This window comes from Alnus glutinosa, chromosome 4, assembly GCF_958979055.1.
Source record: "Alnus glutinosa chromosome 4, dhAlnGlut1.1, whole genome shotgun sequence".
Lineage (NCBI taxonomy): Eukaryota > Viridiplantae > Streptophyta > Magnoliopsida > Fagales > Betulaceae > Alnus > Alnus glutinosa.
The window spans coordinates 7,085,007-7,111,641 of record NC_084889.1 but is presented as its reverse complement, the minus strand read 5'-3'; the positions used below and the strand labels follow the sequence as shown (position 1 = coordinate 7,111,641).

The 26,635-nt window shown below is 36.5% G+C and overlaps 1 protein-coding gene across 1 annotated transcript; it reads right to left on the bottom strand.

Annotated features, from left to right (window-relative positions):
* Nucleotides 1–14,277: 14,277 nt before the first annotated feature.
* On the bottom strand, nt 14,278–26,098 carry LOC133867014 (uncharacterized oxidoreductase At4g09670-like). Its single transcript, XM_062303685.1, has 2 exons — nt 25,453–26,098; nt 14,278–15,113 (listed from the first exon to the last, which is right to left on the bottom strand). Exons 1-2 carry the CDS (start codon nt 25,912–25,914, stop codon nt 14,493–14,495), a joined length of 1,083 nt encoding a protein of 360 aa, XP_062159669.1. The 5' UTR covers nt 25,915–26,098; the 3' UTR covers nt 14,278–14,492.
* Nucleotides 26,099–26,635: the final 537 nt, after the last annotated feature.

Sequence of the window (26,635 nt, the reverse complement as noted above, 5' to 3'; positions counted from 1 at the left end):
TGCAGGGCAGACGAGTAATATTGCTAGAAATTTTTATTTTTTTTTTTAGTCTTCATCCAATAATGATGTAATTTTTGTCATTAGACTCTTTTTTATGAAATGGTAATTAAAAAGTCACATCACTATTAAATGGATACAAGAAAAACTCGTTGAAAAGAAATGCTAAAACTCCTTCGATCTGGTGTCCTTCTATGCTGATATGGCACCCTATTTTAATAAAAAAAACTATAACTTAATTTTTCTCTCCTTTTTTAGTAAAAAAAAAAAAAAAAAAAAAAAAAAGATGCCATGTCAGCATAGAAGGACCCTGAAATGACACTAGAAGGAGTTCTAACATTTTTTCTTGTAGAATTACTCGAGGCAAACCTAAGACCATCTTAGGTCTTCGGCGATCCCAATTTTTTTTAAAACGCTTTTAGATTAAAATATTACTTTTTATATTCTAGCCCCATCAAATATATAGTTTCTAACCCCTTATAAGACTAATTTTTACTCTTATACTTTATGGCCAATTGTTGTATGAGTAATTATGACAAATATCTTTTGTACACATTTATGACTTATGACTTAATATGAAATTAAATTTAAGAACTTTTACTTTTATTTTATATAAAACATGCAAATAGACACATGGAGAAACTATATACATCTATGTGCTTATTTATTTATATAGGTTAATTTGGACTTAAATAATTTAAAAAAAAAAAAAAAAAAAAAAAAAACTGATTCCACCCCAGAGCGCATGCGTGAGCTATATAAGCCTTGAACTGAGAAGGAAGGAAATTGATGATGGCCGAACGAAGTTCTTAAATATTAAAATGATAGCACGCACTGACTTAGAAGACTTAGTTATAATCGAGAAAATATATATGTACGATTCCTTAAGTTGGGGGGCTAGGAGCGAATGAGAGAGAATTTCGTATAAACCCTAATAATAAATAAAGATTTAATTCCTCCTCGTTAGTCGTGAGGGATCGCGGAAGGTCAGTCAAGCATGGTGATGACATTGGTGAGAAAGATGAGTCAAGCCAATGGTTGAAGTTCGAATATATTTTACAACCCAATGAGTGACTGAAAAGCCATTTCTTTAGAAACTTTAGGTGTTAAATTCTTCTTCTTCTTTTTTTAATAAACTATGTACCATCTGTATATATATATCATTAAAAAACAAGAAATTTGGTTGGAGAAATCATCTTTATTGATCTTGGAAAGGCAAAAAATTATAATAAGACAATATTTCTTCAACTATCCTTCCTCGATCCTTCCTAAATTAAGTTTAATGAAATAAGTTCCTTGAGGTTGAGCAGAAATTTCTTGACGATTACCTGAAGACGAAAATCCAAAAAAGTTATGATATGATAAAGACGTTCCTCGTTAATTTTATAATGATTCTCGAAGTCATGGTAAAAATAATAAATCAAATAGCCTTTCCTAAGACTTGGAAATCTTAATGGCTTTCAAATTTTCTTCCCTGTTAGTCGTCTCATGCAATGGAATTTGGTTTATTTAATTACTTGGATAAGGACCATTCCATTTGGTCTAATTGGCTTAGGGCCTACTCATAGTCCATAGAGGTAAGGACTTTAGGGAGTCGAAGCTCACAGGAGATTTTTTTTTTTTAACTAAAGATTTCAGTGTTTCATTAATTAAAGATCACGAGCATAAAACTCTTTTTTTTGTTATTTTTTTCTTTTCTTTTTTTTTTTTATAAATCGGTAAGCATAAAATTCTGTAAAATCATAATCACATGCTATAAAATTATATAATTACAGATACAAACAAAATTTTTATAATATTAAAGTGCGCGCGATCTTGATTTTTAACCAGGGGTTGTTTGTAGATTTTTTCTTTTTTTGTTTTTTGTTGAAGTTTTTCGATAAGTTCTTACTGATCCAGAAAAGAAAACTAATGTATATATCTAGTCAAATTCTTTTAAACGGAAAAGTTAATGATCATTTCAGTTGAGTGTTTTGTACGCACAGATATTTCTCCTGAGGTTTTCTCCATCATCTCAGCACCATGCAGTATTCCATTTATTTGTTTATGATCATTATTGGGTCGCGTTTGTTTAGGTGACTTCCAATTCACTATGGTTGTCCCAGTCTGATAGGAGTCTTTCTTCAAATCCTAATACTTGGATTAATTCAAGCCGATCTCTATCTCGTTAGTGATGAGATATTATCTTTATCTTTATACTATCTTTATCTTTCCAATTAGATTATCTTATTATCTTTATATTTCTAGTTGGTTTATCTTAAGAGTTGTTAAGTTAATAGAAATGTTATTGCTTATTTTTATAGTAGTTAATTATCAATAGTATTTTTATTTTTATTTAAAGACCATTTGGTCTTTAATGAAAGGGAAAAAAATAGACTTTTGTCTTGTGGTTTGTTTTCAACCCTAATTGGATTCACTTTGGATCTGTCTCTAGCCATTAATTGGAGTTCATTATCAACATATTTTCCATTCCATTTTCACATTCCTCCATTATCATCCATTCCATCAGAAAGCACGCATCAATCGGTATCAGAGCATGTCGACCAACATGGACTCAATTGGGAAGCTTGAACTTGCCATTCAAAAGCTTGCCGAAGAGAATACGAAGCGGTTCGATGATTTGGAAAAGTCGTTGGAGAATATTGCAAGCTCTCTCAATGAGGGTTTTTCAGGGGGCCTATGCAAGACTAATAAGGAAAATTCCCAAAATTCCATCAAAGGACTAGAACGTTCCTTTCACGAGGTTATCAAGAATTTGCCAAAAACCAAGGGCGAAACTTCATGGTACAACACGGTGCATATTCCATCGCCAAAGTCCACCCAATTTTTGCAATCAGGCGTACCACCTGCATTTGCAACACCACCACCTTTCCATGCCTACCCAAACTATGATCAAGGACACAAACAAGTGCACACGACACCCAGTCCGCCCACCGGCACCAACATCAACAGCAAAACCCCCACAGAATCACCGTTGGCCAAACCGGCACAAATCCGACCTCTCCACTAGAGATTGCTACCATGTGTGGAATTCCGCCGTCAAAGGCCGACTCCCTAACACCCAGATCAACATCTGCCATTGAGATTCAAGGGTCTATCCTTCTTCTCAGAAGGTGTACTTGAAGAAATCCATAGGAGAAAAGCAAAGCTGCAAAATTATTTCGACCTTGAGGACAAGTGTCCTGTCAAGGGGACAGAATTGAGAGGAATCTTTCTCCAATCCTAATACTTGGATTAATTCAAGTTGATTTCTATCTCATTAGTGATGAGATATTATCTTTATCTTTCCAATTAGATTATCTTACTATCTTTATCTTAAGAGTTGTTAAGTTAATAGAAATGTTATTGCTTATGTTTATAGTAGTTAATTATTAATAGTATTTGTATTTCTATTTAAAGACCATTTGGTCCTTAATGAAAGGAAAGAAAAGAAATAGACTTTTGTCTTGTGGTTTGTTTCCAACCCTAAGTGGATTCACTTAGGATATGTCTCCAGCCATTAATTGGAGTTCATTATCAACATATTTTCCATTCCATTTTTACATTCCTCCATTATTCATCAATTCCATCAAAAAGCACGCATCACAGTCACGGTGTAGCCCAGTAAAAATTAGCTCTTAAATTAGTGTGCCATGAAGACAACAGAAAGGCTTGGTTATTGGAATGTAGGCATAAAATTAAATGTGGAGATAATAATTACCCGCAACTGTTATTCGCATATGTGAATCCGGTTAGAAAAAATTACTATTTACATATCCAGATATAGATAGTAGTTTTAGGGTTAATAATCGCATCTGCATTCCCTTTATATATAATATATATTATATATATTTAATTATATTCACTAAAATGACGTCGTTTGTAATGTTGTTGGATTTCATTGTTAGGAAACTCTTCTCATTTGTTCTTATTTAATTGCCTTATATGTTATTCTTTTATTATTATTTCAAATATTTTTTCCATTTACCAATTATAGATAGATGATACATGAAACTAAATAATGTATAAGATGAAAATTTCATGGCAAAATGATTAGCAAGTGTAATCTAAATAATAGTATTGTTCAACTATAAATAATGCATTTCTGTATTTATTATAAGCATGAATTACAAACTTTAAGGCTTAAAACGCCTATTACCTTATATGCAACTAGTGAATAACAACCGTAGGCAATAACCACAATAACCTTGCAAATGCGAATAGTAACCGCATGATGCGAATGCGGATCTAACTACCTAAAAATAATAATTGCATTATACGTATGTAAATATTACTATCAACTACATCTGCATTGTCATCCCTATTGGAATATGTGTGTTTACAGGATATCCCAAGGAAAATCTACGCTTAAGAATATTTGTAGCCAAGTGGCAAAACACGATCTACGACTTAGCCTTTCTTTTTCAACTTAAAATAAAAATGTTCATACAACTAGCTAGATTATTTGTTTCCTTTTTCCCTATTATTTATACGACTAGATTCAGTTGTATAAACATTTAGTTGTATACAACTAGCTCTCCAAGAGATTCCTTTGTCGTCTGCGTCAGATACCGCCTTCCGCGTGCAGTCTTTTTCTTAATTTTCCTTTTTATTTTTTATTCTATTTATTCTTCTTCTTCCTTCCTGGGACAGTGACAGAATTAATCCCAACACCTTTCTTTCGATTGCATGAGAGGAAAATATGGGAACTGAATAAACCCCAATCCCTTCCTTCCAAGATATGTTTGGTTAATTACATATATATATATATATATATATATATATATATATATATAGAGAGAGAGAGAGAGAGAGAGAGAGAGAGAGAGAGAGAGAGAGAGAGAGAGAGAGAGAGAGAGAGAACTGTGGATGCATGAACGGAACCAATGATATTGGGGGTAAACAAAAAGGTGACAGGAGAAAAAGGGAATGAGAATCCCACTATTTCCCTTTCAACCCCTTCTTTTCCATCCAATAAGTAAAGGACCAATAGGATTTCTTATAATTTTAAAGATATTTGAAAATTTTAAATTTTTTTGAAATCAAGCCGTTTTTTATATCGAAATAATGTGAAAAATGCTAGCTATATATATTAAGGATATGACATGTTAACAATGAAAAAAAAAATCATTTCAAAATGATTTTTTTTTTCATTATTAACATGTCATATCTTTAATATGAAGTATTTTTCACATCATTTCGATGTAAAAAAGGCTTCATTTAAAAAAAAAATTAAGAATCTCAAATTTCTTTAAAACTGTAGGAGATCCTGATCCAGAATGACCTATCCTCCTCCCTTTTGCCCTCTTCCTCTCCCCCCAACCAAAATTTATCGGGCATTTTCTTACTTCATTTTCCTCCATTTCTTTAACCTACATGCATTTCCTTCTTCCCTGTCATATTTCCCTCTAGTTCTTTACCATATTACTGAAAGTTTATTGTCAGTAGCCTCAAAAATTGAAACTTTTCTTTTCCTTTTTTAGTTTGGCTTTCCGCATGTTGAAGAGCTCCCTCTCCAGGAAGTCGGGGTTTTGGAGAAACAAAAGAAAAACAATAGGGTGATGTATGGCATTAATCTTAAACAAACATTGAAACTAAACAATTCTAGATAAAAGGCACCCTATGAGGTTATTGTCAGTAGCTCTTCATGCTGTTAAATGAGCCTAAGCAACACACACATTCTCCTTGATTTTAGCTTCTAAAAACCTTACCTTACCAATAATCAGAGAATTGCCTCTATTATTTATAGGGAAAAACTTCACTTATAACCTCTGATCTGTCAATTTAGGGTATCCATCTTTCAATTTTTTTCAATTTCAACCCTCCATTAAAATTTTCTGTTAAATCTTGTTAAAATTCTCAAAATACCCCTCCTTTTTTAGGGGGGAAAAAAAATTGAAAGGATTTAGGTGTTGGTCAAAATTTAATAGAATTTGTAAAAATACCTGCTAAAATATATTTTGGCATTTACCGTATATGTCTAATTTACCTTGTTTGATTTATTCTCTACATTAATTGTCTGCTTTATATTTCCTAGTCTAGGTCAATTTATGTTTCCTTATATAAGTCGATTTAAGTTTACTTATATAGATTAATTTATTCAACTATAAATAGGCCACTCTTGTACACAGTTTAAGACAAACAAAAATATAGTATTTTATTCAAAATTCTCCAATTTTTTTTAACATGGTATCAAAACCAAGTTTCTGTGTTTGGTATACCAGGAACGTCCATCGCGCCCTCATACACCAAACAATGTTTTTTTCCCAGGAGAGCACCCCCTCCACGCAGAGGCCAGGCCATCACTCGTCGCTTCGGTCAGTGCTTTTCTGCCGTGAACACCAGATCTAGGATCAAAGATGGACGATCTACTCGTCGGTGGAGACTACATGCCCAGAAGACTTCTCATGCGCTGCCACGAGCCACCCTGAATTTTTAGTGTTTGTTTTTCATGTTCGACGCACTGCCAACTTCTGCCGGTTTCAAACACGAACACCAAATTCTTAATCATAGGCTGCCGATCTACTCCACGCCGTCAAGAACGCGACGCCACCAGCAGCCATGCGCACCACGGGCCGCCCCGATTTGTTTTCCAATTAAGCTCACAATTTTTTCTTTGTTGTCTGACACACTTGATTATTCCCCTTTAGAGTAGACTCACAAAATCTATCCTACACCCCATTACACTAGATTTTAGCCTCCAAAAATAAAATAAAAAGAAAATGGCCTTACCTCTTACGACCACTCTTCTCAATACCAAAGATACTACCCAACTTAAAATTTAGAAAAAAATTTTAACGGAAAGTTGAAATTAAACAAAAACAAAAAAAAATAATGAAAGATAAATATCTTAAATTAATATTTTTTAAAGATAAATACCCTAATTAAAAAAGTAATGAAATATTAAAAACTATAAGTGAAGTTTTCTATATTTCTTATATACTTGCTATCTTCAACTCCTTTGAGAGTTGGACTGCCATCAAGATTCTTTTAAGGTGCAAACTTTCCTGTTCACCACATAACTCAACCGCTACCATCAGTTTAACTGACGACTTTTCCACAAATTTAAAACTGGGCCATATCTCTTATTAGATCTCCTTCTTGGCTCCTTGACAGTGATAAAGATCCTCGCGATAGCATTTTTGTGGCCTCTTATTTGACATGCATGTCGTGTACTTTTATTTTTGTTGTTTGTAATGTTTGACTATCTCATTGAAAATAAAAATTAAGTGGAAGAAATATTGTAATTTGTGCCAGGAATAACATTCTCCTATGAGGGACCTCATTTTCATTCCAATTACACCAAAACCTAAAACAAAACTTGCTAGATACACGTCAATCTAGGTCTAGGAAACGGATTACAAAGCAGATGGCTCGTGCGCACTCGTTACCAAGACGCATATATGCTTTTTAAGTGCTGTATCGAATTTAAAAATAATTAATAATTGTACATTGAAGTACTACTTAATATTAGTATAGATCGAGTATATCTATTATTGTAAGCCGGCATAGTGCTGCTAGAGAATCAAGATCAACGGTGGGCCCCGTGGGGGTTACTTCAACTTATACTTCATTTGCCAAACTCTTGAAACATGGCCATAAAGTTTTTTGTTTGTATATACATGGACCTAAAGCTTCCGTATTGACTAAGGAAATGGTTTATCTCCATTTCATTTGAAAGGGGAGAAGCCGATCTTTTATATTAGAGGAGTAGAATTATCCATTTGTAATGAAGAGGATCTTTTTCCATTAACCAAATGATTGACACTATCTCGCCTCATCCTTAATTTTCAATAGATACTTCATTAGAACTATTTATATATGTTGTTCTTACGTGGTCGATCTCTTGGTTGAGGCTACAAAGGGTGAGTTTAGAACGTACTATTCTTGTCATATTCTCAATCATGTCAAGATTGAGTGAACGTCTAGCAAAGTTTTTGTTTGCCCTCGTAATATCTCACTTAAGCAATTATCGGGTGAGATCAAACGACAAACCGTCGCAATCTCACTCAAGCGATCATCAAACGAAAATCAAACGAACTCTTAGGTACATGCAAATTGCAATTCAACCGTCCTAAAACTTTCTTTTTCAGCTCCAAATTTTCCATGAAACCATGGACATTCTGATTTGCATTATATATATCCATTTGCGTCCAATAATAGACCAATTGATTTGAGCAAAGAAAGAATTGGACGTCGCTACATTCCACAATGTAGCAATAATATATCTTGCTGCCTTTCCCATTACGTCAGTACATCACTACTATATAGTGAATCAATCAGGATTTGTGTTTTACTAGGAAAGTGTGCAGGCACACATGGGATGTGCACGTGATCAGTAGGACCTCGTAGAATGGGCAAACACGCTACTCCCCTGGCTTCCCGCCCTAACACACGGCTGTGTGTCGTGGCAAAACGATAACCTTTAGGCTTTATGCATGGGTCCTCGTATTTTGTAGCCAAGGATCCGACATTCGTGGGCACAATTACTGGATCTTGGAATTGTTCTATGAAAGAACAAAAACTAAACAAAACTAACAATCAATTTGTTCTAACAACAAAAGGCAATGTTTGGATTTTTAGTAATTCTCAGTTGCCTAACAAATTTCGGGCAGTCCGCCAGCTTACCGATCGAGGTAAGTGAATTCTATAAAATCTCACATTTTCATGTAATTTAATGGAGGTGTGGCTCGTTAGGATATTTATTAGAGTTATAATCGAACCAAACCAAATAAATATTAGATAACTAAAAATTCTGCTTGATTAAACTAATGGTGTTTCTACACTCAGCTTGAGTTCGACTTGAGTTCATTCACATATTAAATTTGAGCATGTAAAAAATTCAACTAGTTTGAGCTTGACTTAGCTCGGTTTGCTTCACTAGCTAGCCAATCCGATCTCAATTTCAAATCATATCCAAGTTCAAAACCCATCTTAGCTTTGTTCTTTCAAAAATAAAAACCATATAATGCCCCGTTTGTTTTTGCGTAAAATGTTTTATGCATTTTCCGGTATTTAGTAGGAGCGAAAATAATGGTCAATAGAAATTATTTTTAATTTGACCGTAAAAGCTACTTTAATTTTTAGAAAACGATTTACGATTTTCAAAACCGTAAATCGTTTTTTGGATTTAAACTTTTCATTATTAAACGCACATTTGTGGGAATCCGCCACCGCCGAGCACTAGAGTTTGTTGGTTTAACCCAACTCTACCACCGAAGATCCCCAAATTTTAGTATCCGATTGTCGAAATCTAGCGGCATTGGTCAGATTTCGGCGATGGTAGCCGAAATCCAACAACTGCCACCGAAATCCAGCAAAACAGGCTAGAATTTGAAAATTTCTGCTGATTCCAATTTGCTAGAATCTGGCGTCGGACCTTGCCGGATTCCGGCGACGGTTGCCGAATTCCACTTTACACCATTGGTGAATTTTTTGTACAAGCCATGCAAACGCCGAAAAATACTTCCAGAAAAATCATTTTTTCTAATAAATGATGTCGTTGAAAATATTTTACGACGAAAAACATTTTAAGTCGAAACAAACGGAGCATAAGTTTAAAAAATTCAAAAAAAGAAATTGCTTCAAAAAAGAGCATAAAATGTTAAATTAATAATTATCATTAGTTTACTTGCAATATTTAGTGTCAAAATAGTTACTTTTAAGTTTGATCAATTGTTGGTTTCTCTCAAGCCCATGGAAATCCTTACTTACAATATTTAACTCAGATTATATTGCTTCTTCGTGAGCCCCATATTGATGACCGAATTCCTATACAGGATAAGTTCCTTGAGCTGATCAGCTTGCTTACAAAACAAGCCTCGAAATAAAGATTGAGTTTGACTACTTGTTGAAGAAACAGACAAACAAATTAACTTTTATCGAGCTAAGTTTGCGCTTTTCATAGATTGTTCAGTTTATTTGTTGGCTAATTTTAATAAGATGTTAGATGTGTGAGCTTAGGTCAAATATTTGATGAAACACGTGAGTCTGTGAAATGGCTAAAATGTCTTCATCCTCTAATTAAAAAGTGCGATATGATATTAGGGTTTGTAGGCAAAGTCAAAATTGCATTCCCTTATTTAAAGGATATATATCGGGTCTTCATGATGTGAGTACAAAATTTGGATCCCACATTGTGTAAATATTACAAGTGTAAATGATTAATTAATATGCGCATGCATAATTGAACCTAAACTCATAGGTAAAATTAATCTTAATTTTGAGTTGATAATACCTTAAAATGTTATATTATCGATATCTATGTCGTGGACAAGGGATATCAAAATTAATGCCTTAATGGTAGTGTGCAGCATTATGGATGATGTGATGTGATGTGATGTGATGTGATCCTTTCGCATGGGAAGTAGGAACAGTGCACATGCATGCGTAGATGGGTCTCTTTTGTAGTTGCAACAAAAACAAGGTGTACGTCATAGACAAGCTCACAAAGCCCATACAAATAGTCACAAGAAGCCCGATGAGACATGGATTTCACAAGTCAAATGGCGAAGTCCTTTCAAGTTTAAAGGGGGCACGTGAATTTCTTCTTCATGAGTCAAGACTATTCCAGCACAACTGCGAGTATTGCAGTGCAAATGTTGTCATGGGTAACGCCGAAAAATAGGCCCCTTTGGCAGCCCCCTCCCTTCTCTTTTGGGGAGGAATTTTTTTTCTTTTTGTAGTGATAGTAAAATGTGATTGATGTAATATAAAGTTGAAAGAATTTTTTTTAAAAAAAAAAAAAAAAAAAAAAATTATCCCAAAGCACTAATTCTTCTTATGGCCGGTGTTTAAGGATGTTGTTACCAGGCATAAGATGTGTTGTCGGGAGTATTGGGTCCGAGTCTTTGCTTGTTCTGCTATGCTAAACAGGAGAGCAAGGACCATATCTTTTTAGTTGCAGCTTCAGTAGTAGGATATGGAAGGGAATTATGGTGATTGTTCCTTTGATGATGTTCCGACTAGCTGGGATATTGATGTTGAAATTTGGAGTCCTAAATTGCTGCGGGGGAAAAGTTTGCAATCATGCTTGGGGAGACTTTGTCTTGCTGCAGTAGTGTATCACCTATGGCAGTAACGAAACGCTCTTTTGCATAGTAATAACGTGTATCACCTATGGCAGTAACGAAACGCTCTTTTGCATAGTAATAACGTACCCTCAGACGGAGGAAGCAACATTGGCTCGAATTCATTGGGAAGTCAGAATGAAGATTATGGCTACAGGGCATTTTAAGAGCCTTAACAATCAAATGGCTCTTGTGGCTAAATGGAATCTTTTCTCTTTTCTGTAATTGAGTCTTTGTTTTCTGGAGTGTTTGTTTGCTGGCCGGTTTGTCAGTTTGTTGCAACCGTCGGGAATTCTATAATTTCGGACGGTTTTAATAAAACCGTCCGTATTTTTAATGACGGTTTTAGTAAACCGTCTGTGAATTTTTTTTCCCGACGGTTTTACCAAAAAACGTCCAGAATTTTTTTTTTTATAGACGGTTTTTAAAACCGTCAATAATTCCCCTTTTTTTTGTAGTGTTGGGGTTGTGGTGCTGTTTTCAGCGTGCAAGGCTTTGCCTTGATGTCTTGGTGTTCAGTTGTTTTGAAGTGTTGTATTGACGTTGGTTTGGTTTATAAAATGATTTAATTCATCCAGGATATATATATATATATATATTGTAGCTAGTGGGCTTTTCTATTTAAATAGTAATAAAAAAATATTGATGTCATATAAAAAGTAAAAAAAGTTAAGAATATTTTGAAATTGATATATTTATGGAGAAGTGAAAATAGAGAAAGGAGGGGAGGAAATTACCAAACGAGGCCATAAATTCCATACTACTGATCTTTATGCAACCATGAACCAATCATATGAGTTGTCTCAAGTTAGAAGAACAAAAATTGTTATTTAGTGGTTAAGGGTGTGATCCAATCAACTTTTCGTCAAACTTAAGGTAACCATGCATTGTGTAGCTTGGCACCATAGATGGGCTTTGAGAAACCTAATGCATGGTAGAGGTGATGTGGAGTAGAATAGCTTGCTAAACTTCATCTTAACTTTGACTAATCCCACGCTCACAAATATTTTCAATCATTAATGCTCCCTATAGAGTCTAAATCACCCTCTCTGTGATATTGCAAGTTTAGGAAAATAAGACCAAATAGAAAAGTGATTTCTTTACAATTCCTCTCACACAACTCTCCCTTATACGTGGGTTTCACACAATATGAGAGGGAGTTGTGTGAGAATTATAAGAAAATCATTTTTTAGTTTGCTCTCTTATATAAGGAGAAGGAGGGCCTACCTATAATCCCCAGTCAACATAAGCCTGACCTAGAAGCCTTGGCCACAATTTAGTACAACCATATACAGTGAGCATAACCTCTCATTTAACAAAGAAAATACAAACCACAAGAGAAAAAGAAGAGGAGGAAGAACCTACTATGAAACAAATGGTTGATTTGAGTTGCCGCTGAAAGCTTGTCAAGTTACTGTTAGTTTCAGGTAACGCCATCCACCACTGCAAATACCACCTGGTCACATCCTCTCTCTCATACTCAAAAACTGTTTGGTAACCCATTATAAAATTTTCAATTCCCATTTCACTCATTCCAAAAAAAATCAAATAAAAAACATTCTAACTTTTTTACACTTTTTACATCACATCAATAATTTTTTATTACTATTCAAATAAAAAAACTCACTACAAAATAAAATTTTTTCACTTTTTTATAAAACATTTTCAAATTTTATATCACATCAATCACTTCTTACTACTATTCAAATAAATATTTCATTTCTCACTTACTTACCAAAGAGCTTCTCACTCTCAGGGGCAGACCCACGTATGGGGTGGGGGTTGGGACGAATGTCCCCCCAAAATGTTTAAAAATATCCTTAAATATACCTATTTAATAATTTTCTCCTTCCAAAATGATACTTTTGTCCCCCCAAAATATTATTTGTGTCCCCTTTTAACTTTTTTTTATTAGTTTTGCCCCATCTTTTAACACAAAAAATCTAAAATACCCCATTCATTTAATTTTCTTCTATATTCTAGTTGGCTTCTAACTAAAAATTCAATTTGATTTAGGACTCTGAAGATGCGAAAGAAAAAGTTAAATGGTTTGGGTTCTTTAAGTGGTTATTCTAAGTGACTTCTAACCAACAATCAATTTTTTTGAATGGTTATTCTGTAATCATTTGGATTCACAATATTTGTTTTGGCATCACAAGTTAAATGGTTTAATCATTTGTGATTTCACCATTGTTTGGCTCGACTCATAATATTGTTATTTGGTGCTTTCAGGAATTGTTAGAAAAAAGAGTCTACGATCACAAGTATTGTTTTTATTGGACCCTATAGATTATGTTTAGTTTTTTTTACTAGTTTTTTTTTTCCCTAAGCTATTTTGCTAGTTGTTTATACAACTGTGTGTTTGTGATGCCATCAGATTAAATGTAAGACTTCAATGCTTTTATTTAATATCAATATGCACAAACCCAAATATATAAAGATTTTATATATCTATATGCTTTTGTATTTATGTAAGTCCGTCTCTCCAATAAATATAAAAAAAATAAAAAATAAAAAAAAATCATCCCCCCATACTAAAAATCCTGGTTCCGCCCCTACTCACTCTCTCCTTTAAATTTCCTTATTTCATTTGTACATGTTGCAACTATTCTCCTGCTGTTGATATTGTAATCTTTGTTACCCTCGTAGCCACAGCTAGTGTTCTTGCAACATGTACAAACCCGAGATTTTCGGCTTATAATTATTATTATAATTATAATAATTTCCTTTGTATTGTAATTATTCATTGCATTCATGCATTCATGTGAGCCTTCTTGTCTTATGAGATTTTTTGCTTGAGTTCTTATGTGGCTTATAGTGTCATAGTAACCATCAACTATCTTAACTGGCGTGAGTTTCGGACTTGACTCCCTCTTTAACAAACCCGAGCCCAAGGGGTTGTCCGTCTACCACCTGGACAACAACTGAAAAGAGCCCCCACAGTGTCAAACAATTTTTTATTAGGCATAATTTTATTTTTCTTTTACAAGCATTTTTCAGGGTATTTTGGATCAATTATAAGCTTTCTTTCAAACTCAAGTTCATATATACAATTCCGAGCAGTAGTTCTAAAATGACTTCCATGTAATCCTCTATTAGGTAAACAAAACTGTAAAAGAGAACAAGTTTTTCAGGGAAATGCTCATCTTCGTGGAAACCCAATTTCCTCGTTACTTTTTTGGCTATCAAGCAGCTAACGAATGGAAATCACTCCAGCCATCATAACAAGTCATTTCAATCAAGTTTTCACTTGTTCACATGTTTACTCATTCAACGTGAAACAAGCAATTAATAATGAAGTCATATCCAATTCACAATGAAATCTCGAATACATATAAACAGACATCAGAATACATAAATATGTTTTTAAGTAGATGGCAGAGTGACAATGGCCTTATTTGACATGCAACAACCTCAATGAGAAACCACAGTACAAAGACATGCCAATCATTTTCCAACCTCAACAGGCTCAAAACCTCTCTCAATCGATGCCTTGACTGCATCCAATACTAGTTGTGTCTTCCTACTGATGGTTGGCCACTTCTTCTCAGGTTTCAAACCCTTTACTTTGATATTTTCTACCAGGCGGGCAAATTCTCTCACCATGAGAGCCTCCTGAGGAAGATCTGTTCCGATAGTGTGCTTACTTGGCTGTGGTACCCATGCTGTTGCAAGTTCATTGAAGGCTAACTCTGAACCTGCAGAAAAAGAGGCCTCCTTTTCTTGAAAAGGAACGACAAAATCATGAAGATGCAAGGTTCCCTTAGTCCCAACAGCAGTCATATCCATTGTCAAATTTGACAAGAAAGAGCAGTGAAAGGTGGCCACTTTCCCATCTTCCCAATATAAAGAAGCACCACAAGACATAATCACTCCCACTTCATTAAATACAGGCCCACGCAAGGCTAGTATTGTTTTCGGCAACTCATAGTCAGCAGCCCATAGAACTGACCTGATGCAATACCACCCAGCATCTCCAAGAGCACCATGCGCATCAAGATCTGGCTTGACACGAATGTCATTCTCAAGAAAATCGTGATCGGCAGCGAATGTAAAGCAGCTGTGTAACTGTAGTACCCAAAAGAGATTAACTTAGAACAATAGCAAAATCTCCATTCCAAAAAGAAATTATTTGTCAACAGCTGACATTAATGCCTTTTAACTATGGTTAGTTCCCACCTATGTAGCATGGAAATTTCTACACAGGAGCCATCCATAACCACATCAATACATTAGTTCTCAGATCATTCCAAACATGGATTAAGCATGTCTTTTCTCAAAATATTCCTATAAGGAGGGAGAAGTTTTCTACAAAGTGCTTTGTGATTTGTTTTTAGCTGATTGCACATTCATTATAATTTCTTTTGGTTTCCTATACTTTTTATTGTACTACACAAATGACTATTACTAATAAAGAGTAAATAGTCAAACAGAGCAGCAGAAAATTAAGTATATAATTCTTACAGGCACATTGCATCAACAAGAAGGCCATAAATTCAATCCCAAGCATTAAAGAAGGAAAAGGAACTCATCATATCCAACATCTCACCCAATCTCTCTGCCACTCCATTTTCCTTCTACACAAAGCAAGGACAAAGACAGAAATCTTTGCAGCAACCTCAACACCACAGGTACATCCAAAATATAATTCAAGGCTATTAAAGATAAGTTGAAAAAAGTTTTCCATCCGAGTCAGAAATTTTTTAGTTCTCGTTCTACAGTTTCAGTACAGACAATATCACATACAAAGGACATGGATCTCACTTTTTTTCTGATGATGTGAGAGAGGTGGTAGAGGTGGAGGCTAATAATGAAAACCAAAGCCCTGCTCCACACAATGAAAGAATGATCGACGGAAGTCCCTTAAGCACATCAGACTACAACGTTCCTTAGAAATTAAGAATCATTAAAGAAACCAAGGGGTGGAACCCAAAAACAAGCCAAGCAAAGCAGAGCGACTTTTCCTTTTTGCATACAGTGTGTTTTGTCACTTGCTTATGCATTACAACCCTTTGAGCATATGCATGAACATGTCTCAGAGTCACTTCTCTGCAAAAGAGAAAATATGGACAACGATAGATAGAAAATTTGGAAAATTTCAGAGAGAGAGAGAGAGAGAGAGAGAGCATGGGCAGGGGAGAGAAGTGGGAAAGTGCAGTGGAGTCAGTTACAAGAAAGAAGTTATGTTGACTCATTTTAAGTCGTCTCACATCTTACAAATCTCATAATTATACATTAGCGTTTCCATAAATATACCTAGCCCCAAAACCTTTATACAACCCCATTTTTTAAAAAAGAAAAAGATCTAAATCTTCCCTCACAGCGAGCAGAAGCATCCATATGTCCAGAGGATTTGCTATGACAGGCCAGCGAGCACAAGAATGGCCTAATTTCCCAACCTCTTTCGTTTCACATAAACAACTGCAGAAAGAAAGACGAAGCATCCTTAATATCCTGAATTCAATGTGTATAGACCAAAGAAGGAGATCATCAACATAACGAACAAGATTCATGCATCTCCTTCATAATCCACAAGCTGTCATTGTTGTTCCAATGCAATAATCATTGAGAGATGAGCAGAAAAAGCTTCCACCTCTTGAAGGGGAACTAAAATCCACTCACTTTTTCACCATAACCCCAAGACATTGCCCTCGCTATCTCTTACAATGCACGATTTACAGGCCTTGTTACATGAACAAGCTCCATCAAGATCTATTTAGTCTACCCAAAATTAAAAGGACTCAAAAGAAAATTAACTTGATGGCTTTCCCTTCCTCTATAAGTGTGGGACCCACATAGGCGGTGACGAACTTCCTTAACCAAGTGGTCCAAGCAGTAGCAGAACCAAGTTTTTGTACCTTGGTGGGAGGATTAATATAGAGAAAGTTGACGAACATAGCAACAAACAAGAGCCAAGAAATAGGGACCCAGAACTTTGTTATATACTACAAAATGAAGAATTGGCGAAAGAGGCGAAAAAAAAAAAAAAAAAAGATCATTTTCCCTATCCTAATACTGAATCACAATGAGACAAATTTCTCCAATCCTCACTCAACTCTCTTGCACATCATGTTTAGTTTTTCCTCTCTTGCTCTTTTTTCTTTTTTTCTTCTTTCTTTTGTTTGGGGGTTTTATGTTTGCAAATTATTCAGCCCCCACAAACCATACTTTCCAACACATGAAAGAAGAATGTTGATACTACATCTAACATCCCACTTTCCTGTTTCTTAGGCACAAGTAGTGTAACAAAAGGTCTAAATGAATTAAATAAACCTTTCAATTTACAAGAATTCCTAGACACTTGCATAAACACACCCACATATATCTTTTCTTGACATTACCAAACAAAAATTCCCTCAAAAGACAATTCCTTTAATCACGCAGGACAGTATATTGGTTTAATATCCCACCAATAATTATCTTGTTTGATGTGTCAAAAATTGACTATACTAAATAATTATCTTGTTTAACAAACGATGGGAGTTTGTATACAAGTACTGAAGCAACGAATTGTGCTAAATGCCATTCCAAAGCAGGCTTTTGTCATGTGGTTAGAAATGAAAAATTGTTTAACAACAGGGGAACGATTGATGAAATGGGGATACAAAGGTGAGGTTAGTTGTATGTTATGTCGAAATGGACGGAAAGCCGAGAACACTTTTCTTTAAGTATAGCTACAGTGCAAGAATATGGAGAGAAGTAATGAGTAGATGCAATGTTAATCATCCTCCAGTTGATTGGGACGATGTGGTATGGCTGAGAGTGTGTGATTAGAAAAAGAAGTCTTTGACTGCCAATATCTGTAGACTGGTGTTGAGCTCCACAATTTATAATATGTGGAGAAATTTCAGAATGTAAATTGTTGCAGAAGTTGTAAATCAACAACAGGAAATGAAGAACAAAAGATGGTTGGAGAAAACTTGAGAATAGCTTTCATTGCATGAAATGAGAATGAATACAGAACACAACATATATACTGTATGATTACAAAGGAAAAATATCTACTAAGTTACAGCTGTGATCTAGAAAACATCTAGATATTAAACATGTGTTTCAACTCTCTAACAAGAAAATACAGCTCATATGAGCACTTGTAAAACATTGATGCTAACACTTGACTTGCAAGATTAACTGTGAAACCACCCCTCAAGATGAACTGTATATATTTAAGAGGTTCATCTTGGAAGTGAATGCAGAAAAAGGAGCAAAGCCAAGAGGCTTAGTGAAGATATCAGCAAGCTGGTGGTCAGATTTAACATGAAGAGTCCGAACAACACCCTTTTGAATCTGTTCACGAATGAGGTGGCAGTCTATGTCAATATGCTTCGTTCGTTCGTGGAAAACTGGATTAGCAGCAATGTGTAGGGCAGCTTATGAGTCACAAAAGAGTAAAGCAAACTGAGGAGAGCAAACATGAAGATCCTTAAGTAAAGAGGAAATCCACATGATCTCACAACAAGCCACAGCCATGGCCCTATACTCATCTTCAGCAGATGACCGAGACACAGTCTGTTGCTTCTTGGACTTCCAAGAAATAAGAGAATCCCCAAGAAATAGACAAAAGCCAGTAACCGAGCGCCTAGTGTCTGGACAAGCAGCCCAATCAGCATCACAGAAAGATTTCATTTTAAAATCACATGCTGCAGGGAAGAAAAGGCCTTGACTGGGAGCAGACTTGACATACCGAAGCACCCTAAGAGCTGCATCCAAATGAGGTTTCCGAGGAGTAGACATAAATTGGCTTAATACTTGAACAGAGTAAGCCAAATCAGGTCTAGTAATTGTTAAGTAGATCAAGCGACCAACTAGGTGCCGATAGACAGAAGGATCATCCAAAAGATCATCTTCAAGCTTTGAAAGTCTGAGGTTACTGTCCATAGGAAAATTTACAGGTTTAGATGCAATTAAACCCGAATCTTCCAAAATTTCCAGAGCATACTTCCTCCGACACACAGAAATTCCAGTGGACTTTCAAGCGACTTCTAAGCCCAAAAAATACTTCAAATCACCCAAATCTTTAAGCTTGAATTTCTGATTCAGTAATTGAATAAAAGATGCAATGTCTGCAGAATTGTTTCCAGCCAACACTATGCCATCAACATAGACAAGAAGAACAATAAATAAGTACCAATCAGTCTTGTGAATAGACTGTAATCAGATTTGGATTGTAGAAAACCAAGACTAAGCAAAGTGGAAGAAAATTTGGAGAACCGCCGAGAAGCATGTTTCAATCCATAAAGTGATTTGGTGAGTTGACACACTTGAGAACTCTTAGAAGAAAAACCAGGAGGCAGCTCCATGTAAACCTCCTCATGCAAATCCCCACGGAGGAAAGCATTGTTAACATCCAATTAGTGTAAAAACCAATTCTTTGCCGCAGCCACTGCAACTAAGCATCTTACAGTTGTCAACTTAGCCACCGGAGAAAAAGTTTCATAGAAATCCAATCCTTCACTTTGAGTATAACCCTTAGCAACTAACCGGGCCTTGTATCTCTCAAGAGTACCATCAGCTTTCAACTTAACTTTGTAAACCCATTTACATCCAAAAGCATGCTTACCCGGAGGAAGATCAACTAATTTCCATGTATGGTTGGCTTCAAGGGCATCAATTTCAGCTCTCATAGCATCAGACCAATGAGGAATCTTAGCCGCTTGCTGATAAAACCGGGGCACAAAATAAGAGACAGATAAGCTAAAACATTTCTGATTAGAAGAAAGCTTATCATAAGAAAGATAAGAGGATAAACCAAAAGAAGGAATACCTGAAGAAAGAACCGGAAGTGGCATGGATGAAGATGGAATCGGGGAAGAAGTGGCAGCCAAATGACAATGATAGTCCTGCAGATAACTTGGTTGACACTTAGACCTGGTAGATTTTCGAATAGGAATGGAAGGGACAAAATGAGAGTTTGAAGGAGAAGTTGATTGTGGTCTGGTAATGTTAGGGGAAATAGTGGAAATATGAGATACAGAGGGAGAAGAAGTAGGAGAAATAGTAGAAGATGGAAAAATATCAAAAGAAGGAATGGATTTAGGTAAAACAGGTTGGTTAGAACACAAAGGTGTTTGTGAAACTAAATGTTGAGAAGAATAAGGAAAAGTTGTCTCATGAAACACAACATCTCGAGATATGAGAAATTGTTTAAGAGTAAGGTCATACAATCAGTAGCCTTTGACACCAGAGGGGTAACCAAGAAAAAGACAAGCTCAGGCCCTAGGATCAAATTTGGTGCGATTTCTAGAAAGTGTGGAAGCATAACACAAACAGCCAAACACTTTAATATGAGAATATGTGGGGACAAGGGAATACAAACGTTCAAAGGGAATGATATTATTGAGTAAGGGAGTTGGGGTGCGGTTGATAAGATAGGTTGTTGTCTGAATACATTCACCCCAAAATTTAAGAGGCAAATGAGCTTGAAATCGGAGGGCATGGGCAACATTTAAAAGATGTTGATGCTTTCTTTCAGCCACTGCATTTTGTTGAGGGGTTTCAACACAAGTGCATTGGTGTATAACCCCTATGGAAGAAAAGAAGTTAGACATGTGAAATTCACTGCCACTATTAGATCTCAAACACTTGATTTTAACATTGAATTGAGTCTCAACTAAAGAAAAGAATGAAGTAAGAAGACATCGTGTCTGACATTTATGAGACATTAAGAACACCCAAGTGAATCGGCTAAAATCATCAACAATAATGAGAAAGAATCGAGAATTATTTGAAGAAGGGGTTGAAAAAGGACCCCAAATATCACAATGAATGATATAAAAAATGCATGTGGAAGAAGTTGTGCTAACAAGAAAAGAAATGCGATGCTGTTTAGATAAAGGACAAACTGAACAATTTTTATTTGAAGTAGTAGATAAACCAAGAATTGCATTGTGAAGTAAATGTAATCTCGAATCAGACAAGTGACCAAGTCTAGAGTGCTGCACATTGGCAAAAAAATGTATAGAATTATTTATAGAAGGAACTGAAGGTAAAGTGCTACCAATGTGTGATGCAGGTGTTATTGAAACAAAATTCATAGCAAGAACAGATGATGGTGAAAGATCATCCAAGTTATGCAGGAGAAGATGATAGAGGCCACCAATTTCCTTACCCAGCCCAATCATCTTCCAGCCGGACACTTGTTGAATGAAACAAAATTCAGACAAGAAAATGAAACAGCATTTAAAGAACTTGACTAACTGGCTTACAGAAATGAGATTAAAAGAGAAAGAGGGAACACACAAGACATTAGTTAGAATCAAATTGACAGAAATTCTAACAGTGCCAATGTGTGTGACAACTACAGAATTGCCATTTGGTAATCGGACCTTTTTAATAACAAGTGAAGTAATGGAAGTAAGAAGTGAAACTGAGCAAACAATATGATCTATGGCACCCGTGTCAATAACTCACGGATACCTATGAGAATTATGCACAACTAGTTGAAAAAGAGATTGTGAAGAGAAAACCGAATGTTTTCCTTCAAGGTTATGTGTTTGAAAAGAAGAGAAACAAAAGGAAGGAGTACCTGTAATCTCATAAAACAAATGATCTTGGTTATCATTTGGAGCAGGTGGAACCGGAGTATCATCAGCAACCTTAGCCCGCAGCAGTGCCAATAGGACTAAGCAAAAAACCGCAACACCCGCCCCGCCCCGCCCCACCCCATCTAGCAGGAAAACCGCACCCATGGTGTGGGCCACGGGCCTGTTTTTCGGCCCCCCGCACGGTGCGGTGCGGTGCTGGTTGCAGGGGGGACCATTTGAAAGAAGCCGAGGACCCGCCCTGCACCGCCCCTACCCGCACAAATTATATATATAATTAAAAAAACCCTACCCCCCTTCCTTAACCCTAGCGCGCCGCAGCTGCACCCCCCTTTTCATGTTTCTTTTCTTTTCTTCCTCTTCTAGGTCTTCATCTTCCTCTTCTCTTCATCTTCGTTACTAATGAAGGAGGACGGCGGAATGGAGGAGGACTAGAGCTTGGAGGATTTGCGAAAAGAAGAAAGGAAAAGAAGAGCCAAAGCTAAAACGGTGAAACCTAAAACGAAAAGAAGAGAAGAGGAAGAGTCTGGAAGATGAAGAGCCGAAGACTAGTGGACCACGTGTCGCATGCAAGTTGTAGTATTTTTTAAAGTGTGATACAGCTATTAGTCATTACACTCCCTACTCCAAACGGTGCGTTTAGCCTAAATACTCATACGGTACGTTTAGCCTAAATACTAAAAACGCAATTGTCCAGAAAAAACCCTAACTTCATCTTCCCTTTTCTTCCCCTAAGCCGCACAGCACCATAGCCCACAGCCTCGATCGATTGTTCCCGTGAATCCCATCTTCGCTGGCTCTGCCGGTTCAATGGCCTATGGGTAAACAAAGCATTACCAACTACCAAGTAGTCCTGCTAATACAGAGGATGAGGAGGTGAGTTCAAGAATATTCTTCTTGTTGATGCTGTTTTGGGTTCCTCTTGTGTATGTACTGGAAATAATTATCACTGCTTGTGTATGTTTGGTATTGAATCTGGCTTTGGTTTGATTTTTCTGATGTTTTGGCTTGAATCGGGGATACCCGCAAACCCCGCATCCCCCGCCCCGCGTCACCCACCCCCGCACCACACCCGCCCCGCATGAATGTCACTGATTTTATGCGGTTTACGGGTGTTTTGAGAACCCACATGTGTGCGGGGCGGGGCCAAAAAAGGGGGAAACCCACCCCCCCCCCCCCCCCGCCCCATGCTCACCCCTAAGTGCCAATAGCTGTTGACACTGATCAGATGTGATAGAAAGCTAGGGCATGGAACATTCAGAAACTTGATTAGCTGAAGAAGCTTGCTTGCCCTTTGTGAATTTATATCCGGGAGGGTATCCATGCAACTTGTAACATTTCTCAATTGTATGGCCAAGGAGATCACAGTGAGTACACATGGGACGCTCCTTACGAGGATACTGTGTCCTTTGACCTTGGAAATTTGATGGCTTCGGAGAATTGTATTTCGTCACCATAGCAGCTGGATTAGCACTCAAAGGTGCAAAGAATGTAGAAGTAATCTCTCTCTGCCTCTCCTCTTGAACAACCATGGAGAAAATTTTGTTTATGGATGGTAAGGGATCCATAAGCAAATTTTGTCCACGAACATGAGAATAAGACTCATTGAGTCCCATTAAGAACTGGTAGGCATATTCCCACTGCTGAAATTCATGAATTGTTCGGGAAATGCCACAAGAACAAAGAGGCAAAGGACGATAATTGTTCAATTCGTCCCAAAGACCCTTGAGAGTAGTATAGTAAGAAGTAACAGAGTTGCTATTCTGTGAAAGAACAGATATAGCCTTCTGTAAGTGGAAAATGTGAGGGTCATTGGATTGAGAGAATCACTCTTTGATATCATTCCACATCTCATGAGCGGATTCAATGAAAATGATGCTTGCGGAAATCTCTTGAGAAACAGAGTTGAGAATCCACGAAAGCACCATATTATTGCATCTATCCCAAGCAAAATACTTAGGAGAATCGACAATAGGTTTTACCAAAAAACCATCTATAAAACCTAACTTGGTTTTGGTAGAAAGTGCCATTACCACGGATCGTTTCCAGGTATGATAATTTCTTCCAACCAAGGGTTGAGAAACAAGGAGAGTCCTTGGACAATCTCTGTGATGAAGATAGTAGGGATTGGAAAATTCTGCAGCAGAATTTGATGAAGAATTTGGTAGAACAAATTCCACAAATTTGACTCCATCTTTAGAAGTTTGAGGATTAATGGAAGGCCTTTTGAATCAGAATATTGAAAAGAAGAACAAGGAATTCAACTAAGAACAATATGAATTGAATCAAAGAAAAATAGAGAATTCAATGTAGAACAATCAGAGAAGAACAGCGATGATCAATACCTGCTGCTCTAATACCATTTCAGAATGTAAATTGTTGCAGAAGTTGTAAATCAGCAACAGGAAATGAAGAACAAAAGATGGTTAGAGAAAACTTGAGAATAGCTTTCACTGCATGAAATGAGAATGAATACAAAATACAACATATATACTGTACGATTACAAAGGAAAAATATCTACTAAGTTACAGCTGTGATCTAGAAAACATCTAGATATTAAACACGTGTTTCAACTCTCTAAACTCTCTAACAAGAAAATACAGCTCATATGAGCACATGTAAAACATTGATGCTAACACTTAACTTGACTTGCAAGATTAACTGTGAAAAGAAATAGAAATGAGACCAAGCATGAAGTCAGAAACTGAGGAGCAGATCTTGAAGAAAAAAAAATTGGGAGGTGAGAACCAGAGTTTTGGGGAAAGGTAGGTTTAAAAGGAATCTTGAGAATGTAGTTATGTGTCGTAATTAGAGCATTAAAGAGGAGATGTTGGTATAAGTGGTAAAGCTGTCCCAGTGAGCTTTTTATGAGATGCTTTCTGCAGAATTACTGTTTACTCGAGTAAAAGTTGATCTTGAGGGTCCAGTAGTTAAGTTTGTTTTTCTGCAGTTTACTGTTGATGAGAAGTGGAGTTTTGATTCTGTCAACTTTAGTTGAGTTATGCAGTTTATGGTTCTGCAGAATTGCTGCAGTTGAGAAGTGAAGGAATTGTTTTCTGGTTTTTAAATGTTGTTTTGTATATTTGGTTGCTTGTTGTTTGGGTCTTGTGGAGAAGTTGTAAGGGGGTTCTGATACTGGCTGTTGTATCTTTGTAGTTCAGTTGTAATGCTGACTTGTGTGTAATTGTTTTTAGTTGTTAATTTATTCATTAAAAAAATTGTGCTAAACACTACTATACTTCACCTAACACGCTTACTAAGCTTGTAGACTGTAGTGCACTAGTACGCTGTAGTATAATGTATTTCCCATGTCAACCTCTCTTATATCAAGTCAATTATTAATACGAAGCCTCTTGGGCATTTTAAGGTTAACAATTTTTAATTCAACTCGTGAATTCAACACGAAATTAAAAAGTTAGGGTTGAAGAGTCTGAACCGTTTAATTAAATGGGTCCAATTAGAGTTGACTTATATAGTGTTTTACCTATATTTCGACACAACTCGAAACCGACACGTGACATAATAGCGGATAATTTATGACATGATCCGCGAACCCAACACGACTTCAATACAAAATTAGAGAGTTAAGGGTTAAGAGGTTTGACCCGTTTAAATAAATAGTCAGGGTTAGAATTGACCTATATAATTAAATAGTCATGTTAAAATTAACCTATATAATTTTATACGAATGTGACGACACGAATGGTCACCCCTATTTCTATGAAGTGGATGCATGCCTCTCATGCTCAACCTCACTAAATCAGGACAATTTAAAATGTATCAACTATATAAACTCAACGAAATTAAAACTTAACGAAAAAAATAAATGAAACAGAGCGAAATTCAAAGTGGTAAATTTCCGCACCGATTTGAGCTCCCCGAAATGCTGTTTATCGGAGAGGAACTCCCTCATCTTGGCGGTCCTGGGGTGGTGCATCCACATGGTACCATCCATGAACTGCACCCCATTGGACTCGCAGGCCTCGATGATGGTGTCGAACTCGGCGGCGCTGAGGGCGACTGGCTTCTCGAGCAGCAGGTGCTTCTTCTTCTGGGCGGCCAGAATGGCCCAGCGTACGTGCAGGCCGGTGGGCAGGGGCACGTAGACGGCGTCGACATCTGGGTCGTCAAGGACGGCCTCGTAGGAGCCGTAGATCTTGGCGTCTGGGGGCAAGTTGTTGGCGGACGCGAACAGCGAGGCCTTGTCGAGAGAGCGGCTGCCGATGGCCGTGACTGTGGCGTTGGGAGCGAGCGCGACGGCGCGCGAGAGCTTGCGGGCTATTTCGGCGCAGCCTATTATTCCGAATCGGATGATAGTTTCCGCCATTTCTTTGGGGTACAGTCTTTCTAGGACGGTCGAAGCAGTGACGTAGTGCCGTGTGGGTATTTTTAGGTTGTGATGCTACTGAAGAATGATGATTGATAGGTAGCTATGATCAAATATAGCAAGTGGCAACACTACTATGCTGAAGTCGTTAGTTAGTTCGATTCTGTGGCCTCCAACAGAGGACTGCTATATCAGCTTTAATTAGTTGGACTCTGTGGCCGCCTCCCAACAGAGGACCGCTATCTCAACTTTTATATGATTATATATCCATGTATTATGATACACTTTATTACTTTAAAGAAGAACATTTTTGTCAATTTATTTTCATATATAAAAGTTTATTATAACACCTTTTAGTTTTTTTTTAAAAAAAATAAAAAATAAAAAATTCTTGTCTCATCTCTTTCCCTCTCTCTCTGTCTCTCTCCCTCAACTTTCACAATAAAAAAATACATTAAAAATTAATATTTAAAAAAGAAAAAAGAAAAAAAGAGAGAGTGTGATAAATAATTTGTTAAAACTTATATTAAAAAATTAGTAGTTAAAATAAAATAAAAAAATATGTATATTTTGAGTAGTGAAATAACCACCACATGAAGATGCTTTTATTTTTAGTAATGATTAGAATATGGAGTGAGGTTTGTCAATTCCTACGAAGAAAATATTATTGCACAACAGTTGTATACAACACAAGGCATATAGGGTACGACCTATGTGAGTG

Coding starts and splice junctions, on each gene's coding strand:
- LOC133867014 (XM_062303685.1), bottom strand. CDS start 25,914: ATGGCGGAAACTATCATCCGATTCGGAATAATAGGCTGCGCCGAAATA. Junction 15,114..25,452: donor ATTTCGGGGAGCTCAAATCG/GTGCGGAAATTT, acceptor TGGGTACTACAG/TTACACAGCTGCTTTACATT.